General features: G+C 32.9%; 1 protein-coding gene across 1 annotated transcript; it reads right to left on the reverse strand.

The window, feature by feature from the left end:
• Window positions 1-233: 233 nt before the first annotated feature.
• Window positions 234-2,552, reverse strand: LOC139899091 (ubiquitin-conjugating enzyme E2 28-like). Its single transcript, XM_071881907.1, has 5 exons — window positions 2,415-2,552; window positions 2,120-2,225; window positions 963-1,090; window positions 688-792; window positions 234-569 (listed from the first exon to the last, which is right to left on the reverse strand). Exons 2-5 carry the CDS (start codon window positions 2,187-2,189, stop codon window positions 426-428), a joined length of 447 nt encoding a protein of 148 aa, XP_071738008.1. The 5' UTR covers window positions 2,190-2,225; window positions 2,415-2,552; the 3' UTR covers window positions 234-425.
• Between the last annotated feature and the right edge of the window lie 11,074 nt (window positions 2,553-13,626).

A 13,626-nucleotide genomic window follows, 5' to 3' on the forward strand; every position in this document is an offset into this window, starting at 1 on the left:
ACCGATGACCTAAAATCCATAGTGGGATGTTGGTGGCAACTAGATTTACAATTATAAACAGGTTTTTAGATATGCAAGTTTTGACCAATTGAGGAAGAAGATAATTATCAACACTAAAGAGCAACTGTAATTAAATTTGAGATCTAATGTTAGATCTCTATGAAAAGGTTGACAACTGTTTCAGTTAAGAGGATTATAAAAGCTTGGGGGACATGAGTCAAGACCTAAATAAGTAAAAGAAACACATCTGGGGATGAGAACACAATATCCCCCCTGCAATCTTTTTAAACGTCTTCTTAATTGGAATCAATTCAATATTTCACAAACTGACACAATCTTAAACACCATTTTCATTAACATTTCAATAATTAAAAAAAAGAAAAAAACAATTTTTTATTCATCCACCATGATTCAAAGAGGATTCATCAGCCCATGGCGTACTTCTGTGTCCAGCTACGAGCAGTGCCTTCGTATTTGGACTTGTCAGTCTTGTACATATGAGCAATCTCGGGTACCAAGGGATCATCAGGGTTCGGGTCAGTTAAAAGGGAGCAGATGGAGAGTAACACCTGCAAACATACAACATTTCTTGAGCGTCAAATCCAAAAGATACAAACTAATTTGAAAAAGCCAAATTGTAAAATCATTCAAACATTGATGTGATTCAAAATCAAGGTAAAGAATGACCTTAGAGATTGTTAGTGCTGGACTCCATTGTTCCTTAAGGATATCTAAGCATATGCTACCATTGCTGTTGATATTCGGATGGAAGACCTTCGTCCTAAAGGCAACCTGTATATTGACAAACATTAAACCAATTCGGCCTCCACAGATCAATCAAATTTGATGATTGAAATTCATTAATATTCATAATAGGATCTTTTATACACAAGATATAGCATCACAGCATTTTAACAATGCAAAAGATGAAATAATAATAGATAAATAGGTAGCAAAGTTACCTTAGGGGGCTTGAAAGGATAGTCAGGGGGAAAATGAATTGAAACTAGAAAAACGCCACCAGAGTATGGGCTATCCGAAGGCCCCATTATTGTAGCTTGCCAATGGAACATGTCCTCGGCAACAGGACCTGTAAAGCAAGACACACAGCATGTCAACAAAATATAATTAACAACGGATGATGATCAAATAAAGATACAGAAAAATTACAATTCAAGGTAAATAGGAACAAAAAAGTGCGATAACCAAATTCGTACACCAAGTAAAAAATAAAGTCTGCAACTTGCAGAAATATGTAGTTTTAGGGCGAACACATGAAACCACAACCCACATGTTATCTACAGATACTGTAAATAATGAGACGTGCAACTCTTTAACACACTACCAATAGGTCAAGACCCTTCATTAACAAGCACAATTATGGATCATCAAATACTCTAATAAAAGTTTAGTATACACTTTGCTTGGATACATCAGATTAACACAAATAAGAACTGCTTTTCTTAAAATCAGATTAATCGTCTCAGGAAAGAATTCAATTTAATGCATAGCAAAAGGCTTCTGGGTTGGTCGCCCATTCTTTTAATTTATAATGCATAAGATGAGCCCATCAATGTCTTCATAACGAGTTTAGATTCAAGATATTATATGACATCAAAACTTATATAACATAGACAAGCTCTCTAATTGTAGCTAATTAGTTGGATCATGTGTCTTCTATTAGACATTGATGAATGACTTGAACTCTTGGCCAACAAAGAGTAAATTTGAGTTTAGGTTTTAAAGACAGAAATAAAAGGCACTGGTTCAGTTGGAAATAGGTAGCAGCATCAACCTCCCCCTAAACCAATCACCAGGTGACCACTATCACCCAAATAGTCACACTGAGTTGAACAACAATTACCAGACCCTAAACTTCCTAGTTAGCACAATCTCTATGATAAAAATCACAACCAGGCTTATAATATTATCATCCCTTTTTCAAACTAGAGATTAGCAACGAGATTAAAACTGTCATATATACACATCAATTTCACCAACAATATGATATCCAGCTTACAATTCCATAGATTAGGATAATACCCAAAATTAAAGCACGCTATAACATAATTTCACATCACAAAAATATAGATTTTTGAAAAAGATGAATAAAAATTACCGGCGCTACATGAAGTGGGAGGATCTTTCTGCAAATCCTTTAGCTCCTTCAAAATACGTTTCGATGCCATCTCATCAACAGCACACCAACAATATCAAAACAAACCCTAATTTCACATCAACCATTAAAATTCTGGTCAACGCCAAAATCAAAACTATAATGTTCGAATTAATCGATCAACTATTACAGATCTATACTATCATCATCAAATACAGGCAAACAATGACTGATTTAACATCACGTGTATCTATAATTACAAAAAGTAATTGAACCACAGAGAGAAAAATTGTTTTACCTAATTGATGATTTACGGAAGCGAACTGATCAAATTGTTGAATTTAAGGATTGAATAAAATAAAATCGAGCAGCAGATCGAAAAGAATTGGGGAAGAACGAAATCAGGGTTTTTATTGAATTTTATCGAATTTGGATTATATAGGGACTGGGCTTCTAGAATATTCGTATTAATTATTGGGTCAGATAGTTGGCGTGGGATAAACGCAGATAGTTGGATAGTGGACGACTTTTCTACTTTCCATCCAATATCCAATTTGAATTTCGAGTGTACGTTGTATCTGGACCGTAGGTAGAGCAAGTGACGAACTCTTTGTCAAGGTTTATTTCGGTGTTAAAAATGGACCTTAAAATTGATTAAAGTAAGATGTCGTTCGTTACCTTTTTGATGTCCCTTTCATAGTTGAAGTAGACGTGAACCCATAAAAAATAGAATAATTTAAAAAGAAAAGAAGAACCCACCGTCGGGTGGGAGACGATGGAAATGGATGGTGAGATCGACGCTGTGGCGTTATCCAGTTTTAGCCGACGTCGGTGATAGATGGTGAGATCAACGACATATACCTTATGCTCTAAAAGCTAGAGTTTGTAGTTGAAGACGGTTACAGTATAGTAGTGGAGGTGGGTTGTGTGCGTTTTTATTTGTATTTTTTTTTGGTGACGAGATAGTGTGGATTAAAAATGTAAAATTATAGATGAGGGTGTGAATTGTAGATGCGAGGAATATGTGACATTTTATTTTTTTAAACAAATAAGACAAAATTGCACGGGGGTCCCTGTGATTTATCCAAAACAGCAAACGTAGTCCAAAAGTATTATTTCAACTAGGGGGTCACCGTGCTTTGTAATAGTTGCATGGCGGGTCCAATCGGCTAACGTCAATAACTAACGTTTTAAACCCTCACATGCCTTGCACATGATGGTATTTTCGTCTAAAGCATTTATGTACCCCCATTTAATAGGTAGCTGGAACCGTTTTATTTCATTGAATGCAAAATTGAAGTTTGGTGGTGACGATTCAACCTCTGAAACCCTAATTGCATGTAAAAATGGTTAATCCTTTGATCACAGGCGTACGCAGGAGTTGGATTATGATTTACTCCTAATATACGGTATTAATTTCTACATTCATCACTTGTTTTACAGTATCTACATTCATCCGATGCTGCTACGTAAGAATATTGAGCTCCAGCAAACACAACGAGCAATCTCCGGTGAATTCAACGTCAAATTCTAACGAGATTCAGGCTTTTAATTTACAGAAAATGAAACATGTTTAGTTCAAAATAGTGAACGAAACTTCCAAAATTTCACTTGCATTTGATCGTATGTAATGACCCGGAAAATTTCGAATAATTTTAAATCAAATCTCTATATGATTTGATATTTCTGACACGATAAACAAGGCATGTTATCCTGAGTATCAAAAATTTTTGAACTGTTTTCAAGAATTCAATTTACCCTTGACTATTTTCGATGATTCACGAACGACTAATTGTAAATAGATGCATATATATTTAAATATAAATATATATGATTTCTATACATAATTATTATTATATGTATATTGTAATATATATTAAAATGTATAAAAATTTAATACTCAGTATAAGTTATTATATAATATATATTATATATTTATTAAATATTACATAATTAATAATATGTAATATTTATATATTAAATTGAATTACAAGTTAAAATATAGTTGTTATAGCAATAATATTATTACTTTCATTTTTATTATTAATATTAATATCAATACTAGTATTATTATTATTATTATTAGTATTATTATTATTAATATATTTATTAATTATTAATAAAAAAAATGATGCAGACAGATAACAAATTAGGTTTGATATCACAATCTGCTTTTAATTTTTTTCTTCTTCTTTTCTCAGATCGTGATCAAGCTTTATATTTTTTTATTTATTTTATTCTTCCTGCTTGAATTTTTCTGGCGACCACTTCTGCTATAAAACAATTGAATTGCTCAGTGTTATTGATTAAGCCATTCGATTCGCACCTTCTTCATCAATCATATTCTGCTTTCAACTGCCTTTAGTTGTCAAATTTAAACAAAAAAATAAATTGAAAATCCTAGACGACACCTCTGTTTTTAAACCATTTTTACCTAAAGCTCGATTACGAATAAATTTTCAAAATCTATAAATGTAGTTTTGTTAGGAATCCTTTACTGAAACTATCTGTAAAATTTCACGATCCAATTCTTCATATTGATCACGAATTTGAGAGTCAAAGTTGTAATTTAAAAAGTCAAATGTTTGTTTTACAAGAAAATTGAAGTTGTAGATGTTGTTTCTGTTGAAATTGATGATTTCTAAAGTTTCAGTGAATGATTTAAAACGTATTTCATATAGTAATTGTAGTCTAAAAACATCCGAAATTCAAAATCACCATTTGGGTTCATGTTTGGTTCGCGACTGCTGCTGCTTTAATTACTTTTTTTTATATTTTATTTTTCAATCATTATAACTCACAACCGATTATTCTAGTTCAATTTCAAGTCATAAATCAAACTCTTAAATTCACGATTATATTTGATTAGTGTTTTGGTCGATTGAGTTTTGGTGAGGAAGAAGAAGAAAAATGGATCAGATAGATATAGCTTATATACTTTTATTTCTGTAACACCGTACACTTTTTTTTTAAATCACAGCGGAAACATAATATATTGATATTTACAAACTATACGTAGTATTTAACTAAACCATAGTTATTACAGTCATTCAGGTGTTACGTTAACCAAAAACTTTTATACACATATAGGTATCAAAATATAAACATCAGAGTGTAGCCTGTCAAACATATCCAAAAGCAATGTTTTATAACTGCTTTACGTTTAGACACAAGTACTCAACTGTAACTATGCTGTCTTGCTTTGTCATGCAAATTCTCACCGTAATATCGTTAATTGCTTGGTATAACGCAAACTTAATTATTATGAGTAGGCCTATTGAGAGCAGTGGCAGAACTTAAAATTTATGAGTAGGAGGGCGAACATTAACCACCTCAAATTATTAATTCATAATAGGCACTCCTGCACTTTAGAAATATATACATCAAATTGTCAACATAACAACCTCTAATTTTATTTAGAACTATAGTACAGAAACAATTTGCAATTCTAAAAACATCTAATTATAACAACCTCAAATTGTAAATATAACAACCTCTAATTTTATTACTCTTGAACACAAGTGTTCTTCTAAAAAACAGAGACGATTTTCAATTCTTGAATTCTAAATGCAGTATATTAAATATAAAATATAAAATATATATAAACATACCTCGATTTATTTAATTTGGGTTTGTTGAATATTGACAATTGAGCCAAGTAGTGACAACACACACAAGTAGTGACAACATTTATTCTTTTACAAACCACTATATGTATTACTTTTGTTTTTGCAGACTTGGAGTATGAAAAAAATCATATACAAAGGAAACTTTTATGAATGAGGAAAAACGGACAGTCACACTGTGGGGATGGTTGAGTTTTCAGTTCTCAAAAAGGGAAATCAAATATGCAAATTTAAGAGGGCTATTAAATTACCTATATTTTTTTTTTTACCTTTTTCATATAATAAAACTCCACTTCTAACTAAAAAATGTAGGGTGGCTATAGCCCCCTCTTGTCTCTACAAAGATCCGCTAGTGATTGAGAATAACGTCTCTAACCATTTGACCTTTGGTCTTTGGTTACATAATAATGATTCAACGATACTGACTGTACAAGGTGTCACGAGGTAACTTTTGTTTAGTCGCGATATTACAAACTACAGCAACACTTTTAGATTGATATATTTGGTATCAATCAACTTTAAACTAAATCTTGTGGTCTATTACTATTACTGAAATCATTGTTTATGATAAACCTATGAACTCACCAACATTTTGGTTGACACTTTTTAGCAAGTTTTTTCTCAGGTATTACATAATGCTTCCGCTGTATATTTGATAATTGAAAAAGACATTACATGGAGTCATTCATGGCATCATCTCCGTGTATCATATAGATGTCAATACCTCGCAATGGGACCAGAGATAACGTACCGCGTCAATGGCGATTTTGGCGGGTCGTTATAGTTAGTATCAAAGCGTTGGTCTTAGCGAACAAGATATTGCATTAGTGTGTCTAACCGGTAGTTGTTAGGATGCATTAGTGAGTCTGGACTTCGACCGTATCTGCTTATTATATGTTTTACTTATTATTTCTTGACAGAAAATACATGCTTATCATTTTTAAGTCTAGACACGTCTTACTTCAATTATTGCATAAATGGAAGTATAGACATATCATATCTCATCATATTTATCACAGTAAACTTTGTCTGACACTTTTCCTAAATTTCCTCCGTAAATTACGGAATCTTTTTGCTATATATACGTATTCGAGGAGACGAAGATATCATTCAGTATTCAACACCCATTTCATATCAAAAACCCTTTATTCGATCACATAATATGGATTTCTTACTTGATTCCTCGAGTTCCTCGAGCTCCACAGGCAGTGTAACCGGAACGAACGAACCAATCAGTCATCATCAATTCTGGATGGATTGGGGATGGGTTCGCAGTCGACTTAATCAATGGAGACGAGAAGAAGGAGATCCCTTTCACTCACCAAATTGCCCTATTGGCGAAGAACCCAAAGCGCTTACCAGCGAACCAATCCGGAACACCATTTTCACCCTCTTTTCCAGAGTATCTGTAACGACCCGGAAATTTCCGACCAAATTTAAACCTTATCTTCTATATGTCTCCGACACGATAAGCAAAAACCCTAATAATGAGTGTAGAAAAGTTTGAAATCTATATTCGGATAATTAGTTACCCTTTGACCAAGCCTGACGATTCACGAACAATTATGCGTATATAAATATGTATTTACAATATATATTTGTTAATTGAAAACGTTAACAAAATATTAAATGTCTACTTTGAGTTTAATTGTTACAATAGATATAAATAAAATAATTAGTTACTTAATATTTAAAGCATGATTGTGTATATAGTATTTGACATATATATATATATATATATATATATATATATATATATATATATATATATATTATATATATATATATATATATATATATATATATATATATATATATATATATATGAACCTTATACATAGGTTATCATTGGATTATATATGAACGGTGTAGTTATTATATGTCAAAACTTGTAATACTTAATTCTATAATGAAATCATGTATATTTTAAATATATTTATACTTATATATAACAATTATATATACATTCAGATATAGAGTTATAGATATAAATACATATACATAAATATTATATATATATAATTACGGCTTATATATATATAGATTTAAGAAAAATGCAAAATTCTGTTTCATGTCATTATCTAAACTAAAGGTAATATATTCTTTGTCTAAAATCAGTACAATATGATTCCAGGATCAATCACAAGATAACAAATTCATTAAGAAATCGTACGCTTTTATTTTTCTTTTATTTTCTTTCCCTGTTCCTGATTGAAATGGTGTCGGATTAACTAAACTATCAAACAAGTTACATTAGCTGTAATATCAATTATTAGTCTCTTTACATTACTCTAGAAAGGCATTTAGTTTGAAAACAACAACAATCACTCTCTTCTTCTCTCTATTATTTTGGTAATATACAAACCACAAGAACCATCACCTTTATGCTTGAAACACCACCACCGTGAATCCTATCACCACCTTTCATAACCGGCCAACTTCACCTCAAACGATTGACCACCTTCTCTCTCTCTCTCCCTCTCGTTTACCATTTTCTGGTTCGAATGCTACCCAAACCAAACTGCTATTACATCTATTTGTCCATTACAATCAAACAATCACCAACTCCTTGTACTACTACAACTGAAATCGTTTCTGTTTTCCGTCCATAACAATCATCACCCTCAACAATTGAACCATCAAGAACATCATCAACTTCTATATTTTTGTTGTTGCCGTTACTATTTGTTTCTGTTTTCACACAGCACCCCAAATATATACCCCACTAAACCGCACCCATTATAGCACCTGTTATTCGCTACTGTTATGCTACTGTTTTCTTGTTCGATTTCCATCAACAAGACCACAAACCGAATCCCACATCTGCTCGATATCTGTTTCTGTTTTTGGTCCGAGAACTCCATCACGGTGACCACTCTCTTCAACCTTCGATCAACTATAACACCACCTTCACCATTTTTGTTTTTCTTCTCTTTCTCTTCTATGTTTACAACCAAGAACTACTTCCACTTCCACCCCCATTAAACCATCGCACCACCTTCTCACACCTATCGAACTAAACAATTGCACCCTTCGAATTTATTTCACAAACCCAACAACACCTGCTCAATGTTTCTTTCGGTTTTAATCATTATTTCTGCTACTACTGTTGGACCATCACCTTCAAGCCGTCACAAAAACACAACCAAGATACTATAGGCGCTGTACAAGAATGATAATGATCATAATGAGTGAAAATGATTAATGCTCCTGACCATACTCATATATTTATTTATATAAAGCGTTTCTTTAAAATAAAGGGTGTTGGCAATTTGTTTAAATGTTTATTATAGTGGAAAATGATGTAACGAGAGGATAATGATGTTAATTTTTTGAGGACAAAGATAAACGGGTTAGTACATATTAAATAAATTGTCACGCGAGTCAATACAAGAAAGTAACGAGCGGATCAGTGGTTGGAAGAGTGTTTGTTAAGCGAAAGGTCATGGGTTCGATTCTAGGCGAGTGCATATATTTTTTTATAGAAGCAGTCTTATTGTTGGGCCGTAAACCTGTTTTGGGCCGTGGTCATCTTGATGGGTCAAAGAGAAGTGGGGCTGCTTGATTATACAAAGCCCACGTATAATACTTGCTGTGATAATATGCCTGTCGACTAGTTTTTTTTTATTTATAGAAGAAGATGATGGCTATAAAAAAAACGAATTAAGTATGAGAGGGTTGTAAATTTAATCAGAAAAGCAAGGGAGATGGAATGGTTAAGGAGTGTTGTATCTATCCGAGAGGTCCGGGGTTCGAGTCCAGTTCGTGGCAAATCTTTTTAGAAAAAGCTCCTAAGGGTATACACTTATTTTATTATTATTACTATTATAGTTATGGTAATAGTAGTAGTATTATTATTGATATCATTAACTTTATTATCACAAATATTATTATTTTTAAGATATATAATTTATTTATTTTTATTATTAATATTATCATTAACATTATTATTTTTAACATTATTACTAATACTTCTATTATTAATATTATTATTATCACTATTTTATTATTATTACAAATATATTATTTTCATAAACACAAGATATTTATAGGAAATATATTTATTACATATATTATAGGATCTTAAATATATTAACTAATATATCATTGTTTATATTAATATAACATTTATTAAAGTGTATATATCATATAAGTAATATAACAAATAATAAGGATATTCATTTATATATATTATAAAATATATATAGTTAGCTGATTAATATTACAATGTGTTAATATATATATATATATACATGATATAGGTTCGTGAATCCGAGGCCAACCTTATACTTGTTAAATGATGTTATATGTATTTCTACTACGAAATACAGTATGGTGAGTATATAGATCCCTTTTAAACTCTAAATATTTTTGGGCTGAGAATACATGCGCTGTTTTTATAAATGATTTACGTTATGGACACAAGTGATCAAAAATAAATTCTACGTTGAGTTGTACCATGGCATATCTCTTTATACTTGGTAACTGCTAATTACGTGAGGAGCGTAAACGCGAATCCTGTTGATAGATCTATCGGGCTGACATCCCCAACCGGGCTGGACGACCAGCATTTAACGGTTGCACAATACTTCGTTCTCGTTACTACACATTGGTACGGTGTAGGGTTTATTTAAGAGTATGCTGCTGTGACTTTTAGTTAAGTATGGTTACCAAGTGCTCAACGTCTTTTCTATACACGAGGAGTGTATTATGTATAAACTTAAAATCTTGTGGTCCATGGTTGTTATAACGCTGCTAGCATCAAACCTATATATCTCACCAACTTTATGTTGACATTTTAAAGCATGTTATTCTCAGGTACGAATTAAGTCTTCCGCTGTGCATTAGCTCATATTAAGGACCTTACTTGGAGTCGATCATCGCAATGGGACCAACTGTCGAAGACTTTGTCCGGGAGGATTAGGACCGGTCCTTTCAGTTGGTATCAGAGCGTTGGTCTTAGCGAACCAGGTCTTGCATTAGTGTGTCTGACTAGTAGTTGTTAGGATACATTAATGAGTCTGGACTTTGACCGTGTCTACATGTCAAAAGTTTTGCTTATCATATCTAGTCGGAAACCATCTGCTTATCATCCTTAGGGAATTGCCTGCTTATCATTCTCAAGTCTAGACACGTTCTATTACATTCAGTGCATCGATAGTGTATAGACGAAATTCATATTTTAGCGTATCTGATAATTCATATCTTAGCGCATCTGTAGACTTGCTTGACATATGCCGTAGGTTCCTCTGTAGTCTGCGAAATCTTTAGTATTATATATATAGATATTCTATATAGCTAGAATATCATCCGATATCCGAAAAATCATTTCACATCGAAGATCCCTTCCATCCACCAAATTGTCCTCTTGGCGATGAACCTGAAGCACTTACCGGCGAACCTGTTCGAGGAACCATTTTCTCTCTCATTTCTAGTGTGTCTCGTCATGATTATATACTATCCCATATTTCGAATCTTGTTCATTCGCTCGCTTCAACCGCCAATCATCCCGGTGTACTAGCCGAAGTTAACGAACTTCGCGCTCGCGTGACGGATTTAGAGAACATGGTGCGAAGGTTGCAAACACCAGCAGCAGCACCAGCAGCATAATCCGTACCACCATCATCAACGCCGACAGTACTCTTAACACCCCCAAACCACAATCGCGCCGTAACTCTCAACATCACAATCTGTACCTCAGATATCAACCTCACACGCCTCAATATCACCATCTGTACTACAAGTATGATCTTCGTTCTATATATCATTTTACATCGATTATCTTTGCTTTACATATCGTTCTACCTCATTTATCTTCGTTCGACATAACGATTGTGTAATCTCTTATGTTTTAGAGATTATGTAATCTAGTATTAGCGATAAATCAAATGAGTTTAATATCTTATTGACTCATTAAATCCATAATTATATCTGAAGAAAATATATATGCAAGTATATTTTCATAAAGATCGTAATTAAAAATTCTTTCATACAAACTGTTAATGATGAAAATATTTTAACGGGTGGGTAGTACCCGAGGAATATTTAGAATTCACATTAATAAGTTACACTGTACATTCTTTGAATCTGATTCAACGATCATTTACTATCCTACTTACAACTACCGATATACGTAACCGTTCACCTCAGATTAACCACCTCTATTTAAATTTCATATTTGGATTTTTACCTATCCGAATCCAACAAGTGGCATAAAGAAGAAACATCGGACAAATTAAAAATTGTTAGAAACACACGAATTAACTAATTGAAAATCTGTTAAGGATTCCACGCTAACTGTTCCGGCAAACTGTTCCCAGCTAACTGATTAACATTTAATTTATCGCAATTTACATTCTCGCAATTTTAATTTCTGCACTCTACATACTGTCGGGACGCACGTACAACAATACGTCGGATTAATTCTGAGACAACACGTCGAATAATGGGTCATGATATATATATTTTTATTTTACGCATTTTAAATAACGGGACACGTATGCAAGGTTTCGACTTATCATATCGACCCATCTATATATATATTTCGGAACAACCGTAGACACTCTATATGTGAAGGTGGGAGTTGGCTATACAGGGTTGGAGTTGATTCCAAAATATATATATGGTTTGAGTTGTGATCGACACTGAGACCGGTACACGGGTCACGATACGTATTAATTAATTCGAATATTATATATTTAATTTATATATATGAATTTATTGGACCATTGGACAATCGGACTATTGGACTGCTAACTTTGGACAATTAAAATGAATTAAAATGTTAATTATAACATATGAAACTAAACAATTCTTCAAGTTTGCCACTTGATTTCGTCTTAAACCTCATTTGTACATCGACAGTTACAATACGCGTTCAAGTCTTTTCATGACTCTTGAAAATACCTCAACCGGAAAATTGAACCAACCGCATTTCATCTACGGAAGAAAAGATTTATGTACCTGAAAAACTCTCGAACCCAAATTCGTAGTTTAACACGTACCTGTGTTGAATCCTTTGTCATTTATTAGCAAAAACAACCTTACAATTTCTTTTCAAAGTAGCCAATTTTGTCACAGCTTCAGCAAGTTAACTTCGACTTCTCAGTAAGACCAGTCTTATTATAACCTCGATATATACGCTGTCCTTTCGCCGTCGCTGCCAGAGAACCTTTTATATTTCACGACATCATCAGCAGTTATACCAGCAACTTGTCATCTCTTTGGTGAAAGTCGCAATCAGTATTCTGAAAATCTTGCAGAACTTCTCCCGTCATACCTATAACGCCTACCCCTAAGAATTTCATATTTCAGATGTGAAGTTTCTGAAAAACACCCTGAACTGTGAAGTAGTTCTTGAAATGCTGATGAAGCAGCAAAAACCGTAAACGACCTTAACAGTCAAAAGTTTGATGGTGAAGCTCAAAAAAAGAGAAGGTTTGGAACCACAAACCGGATTGAGCTAAGTATGAAGGAAACCGTGAACAAATCACAAAGAATAAGTTTGACTTCAAAGAATCCAAATGATTCAGTGCCTGCTAAAACCGTTAGTAAGAACCCTATTCCTTATTCTAAACCATTCCAGATGATATTCTTCATCATCATCTTATCTTAGATATTATAAGATATCTTCATACCTTCCGTCATACATATTCTCCATATTTCTGGAGATATTTACCCAACTATACTTATCCGAGATCATGTATCTCTCCGTAATATCTGCGTTACAATATAAAAGAAACTGTGTTAGTTTCTAAATTCTAAAACCTTCGAGTTTAAAATAGGAATGTTTTGAAGTAGTGTTGGGAACTGATGCATGAATTAGTATAATATAATGAAACTTGATCAACTTCATTATATTACAGTAAGTCATGTTAAGTTTCT

The sequence above is a fragment of the Rutidosis leptorrhynchoides genome, chromosome 3, assembly GCF_046630445.1.
Source record: "Rutidosis leptorrhynchoides isolate AG116_Rl617_1_P2 chromosome 3, CSIRO_AGI_Rlap_v1, whole genome shotgun sequence".
NCBI classification, from domain to species: domain Eukaryota; kingdom Viridiplantae; phylum Streptophyta; class Magnoliopsida; order Asterales; family Asteraceae; genus Rutidosis; species Rutidosis leptorrhynchoides.

Bases quoted from the DNA above. Each gene is read 5' to 3' on its own strand.
- LOC139899091 (XM_071881907.1), bottom strand. From the start codon at position 2,189: ATGGCATCGAAACGTATTTTGAAGGAGCTAAAGGATTTGCAGAAAGAT. The intron at 1,091-2,119 runs GTAATTTTTATT...CTTGCTTTACAG, and splicing joins TCCCACTTCATGTAGCGCCG to GTCCTGTTGCCGAGGACATG. The intron at 570-687 runs GTCATTCTTTAC...GTATGTTTGCAG, and splicing joins CAGCACTAACAATCTCTAAG to GTGTTACTCTCCATCTGCTC.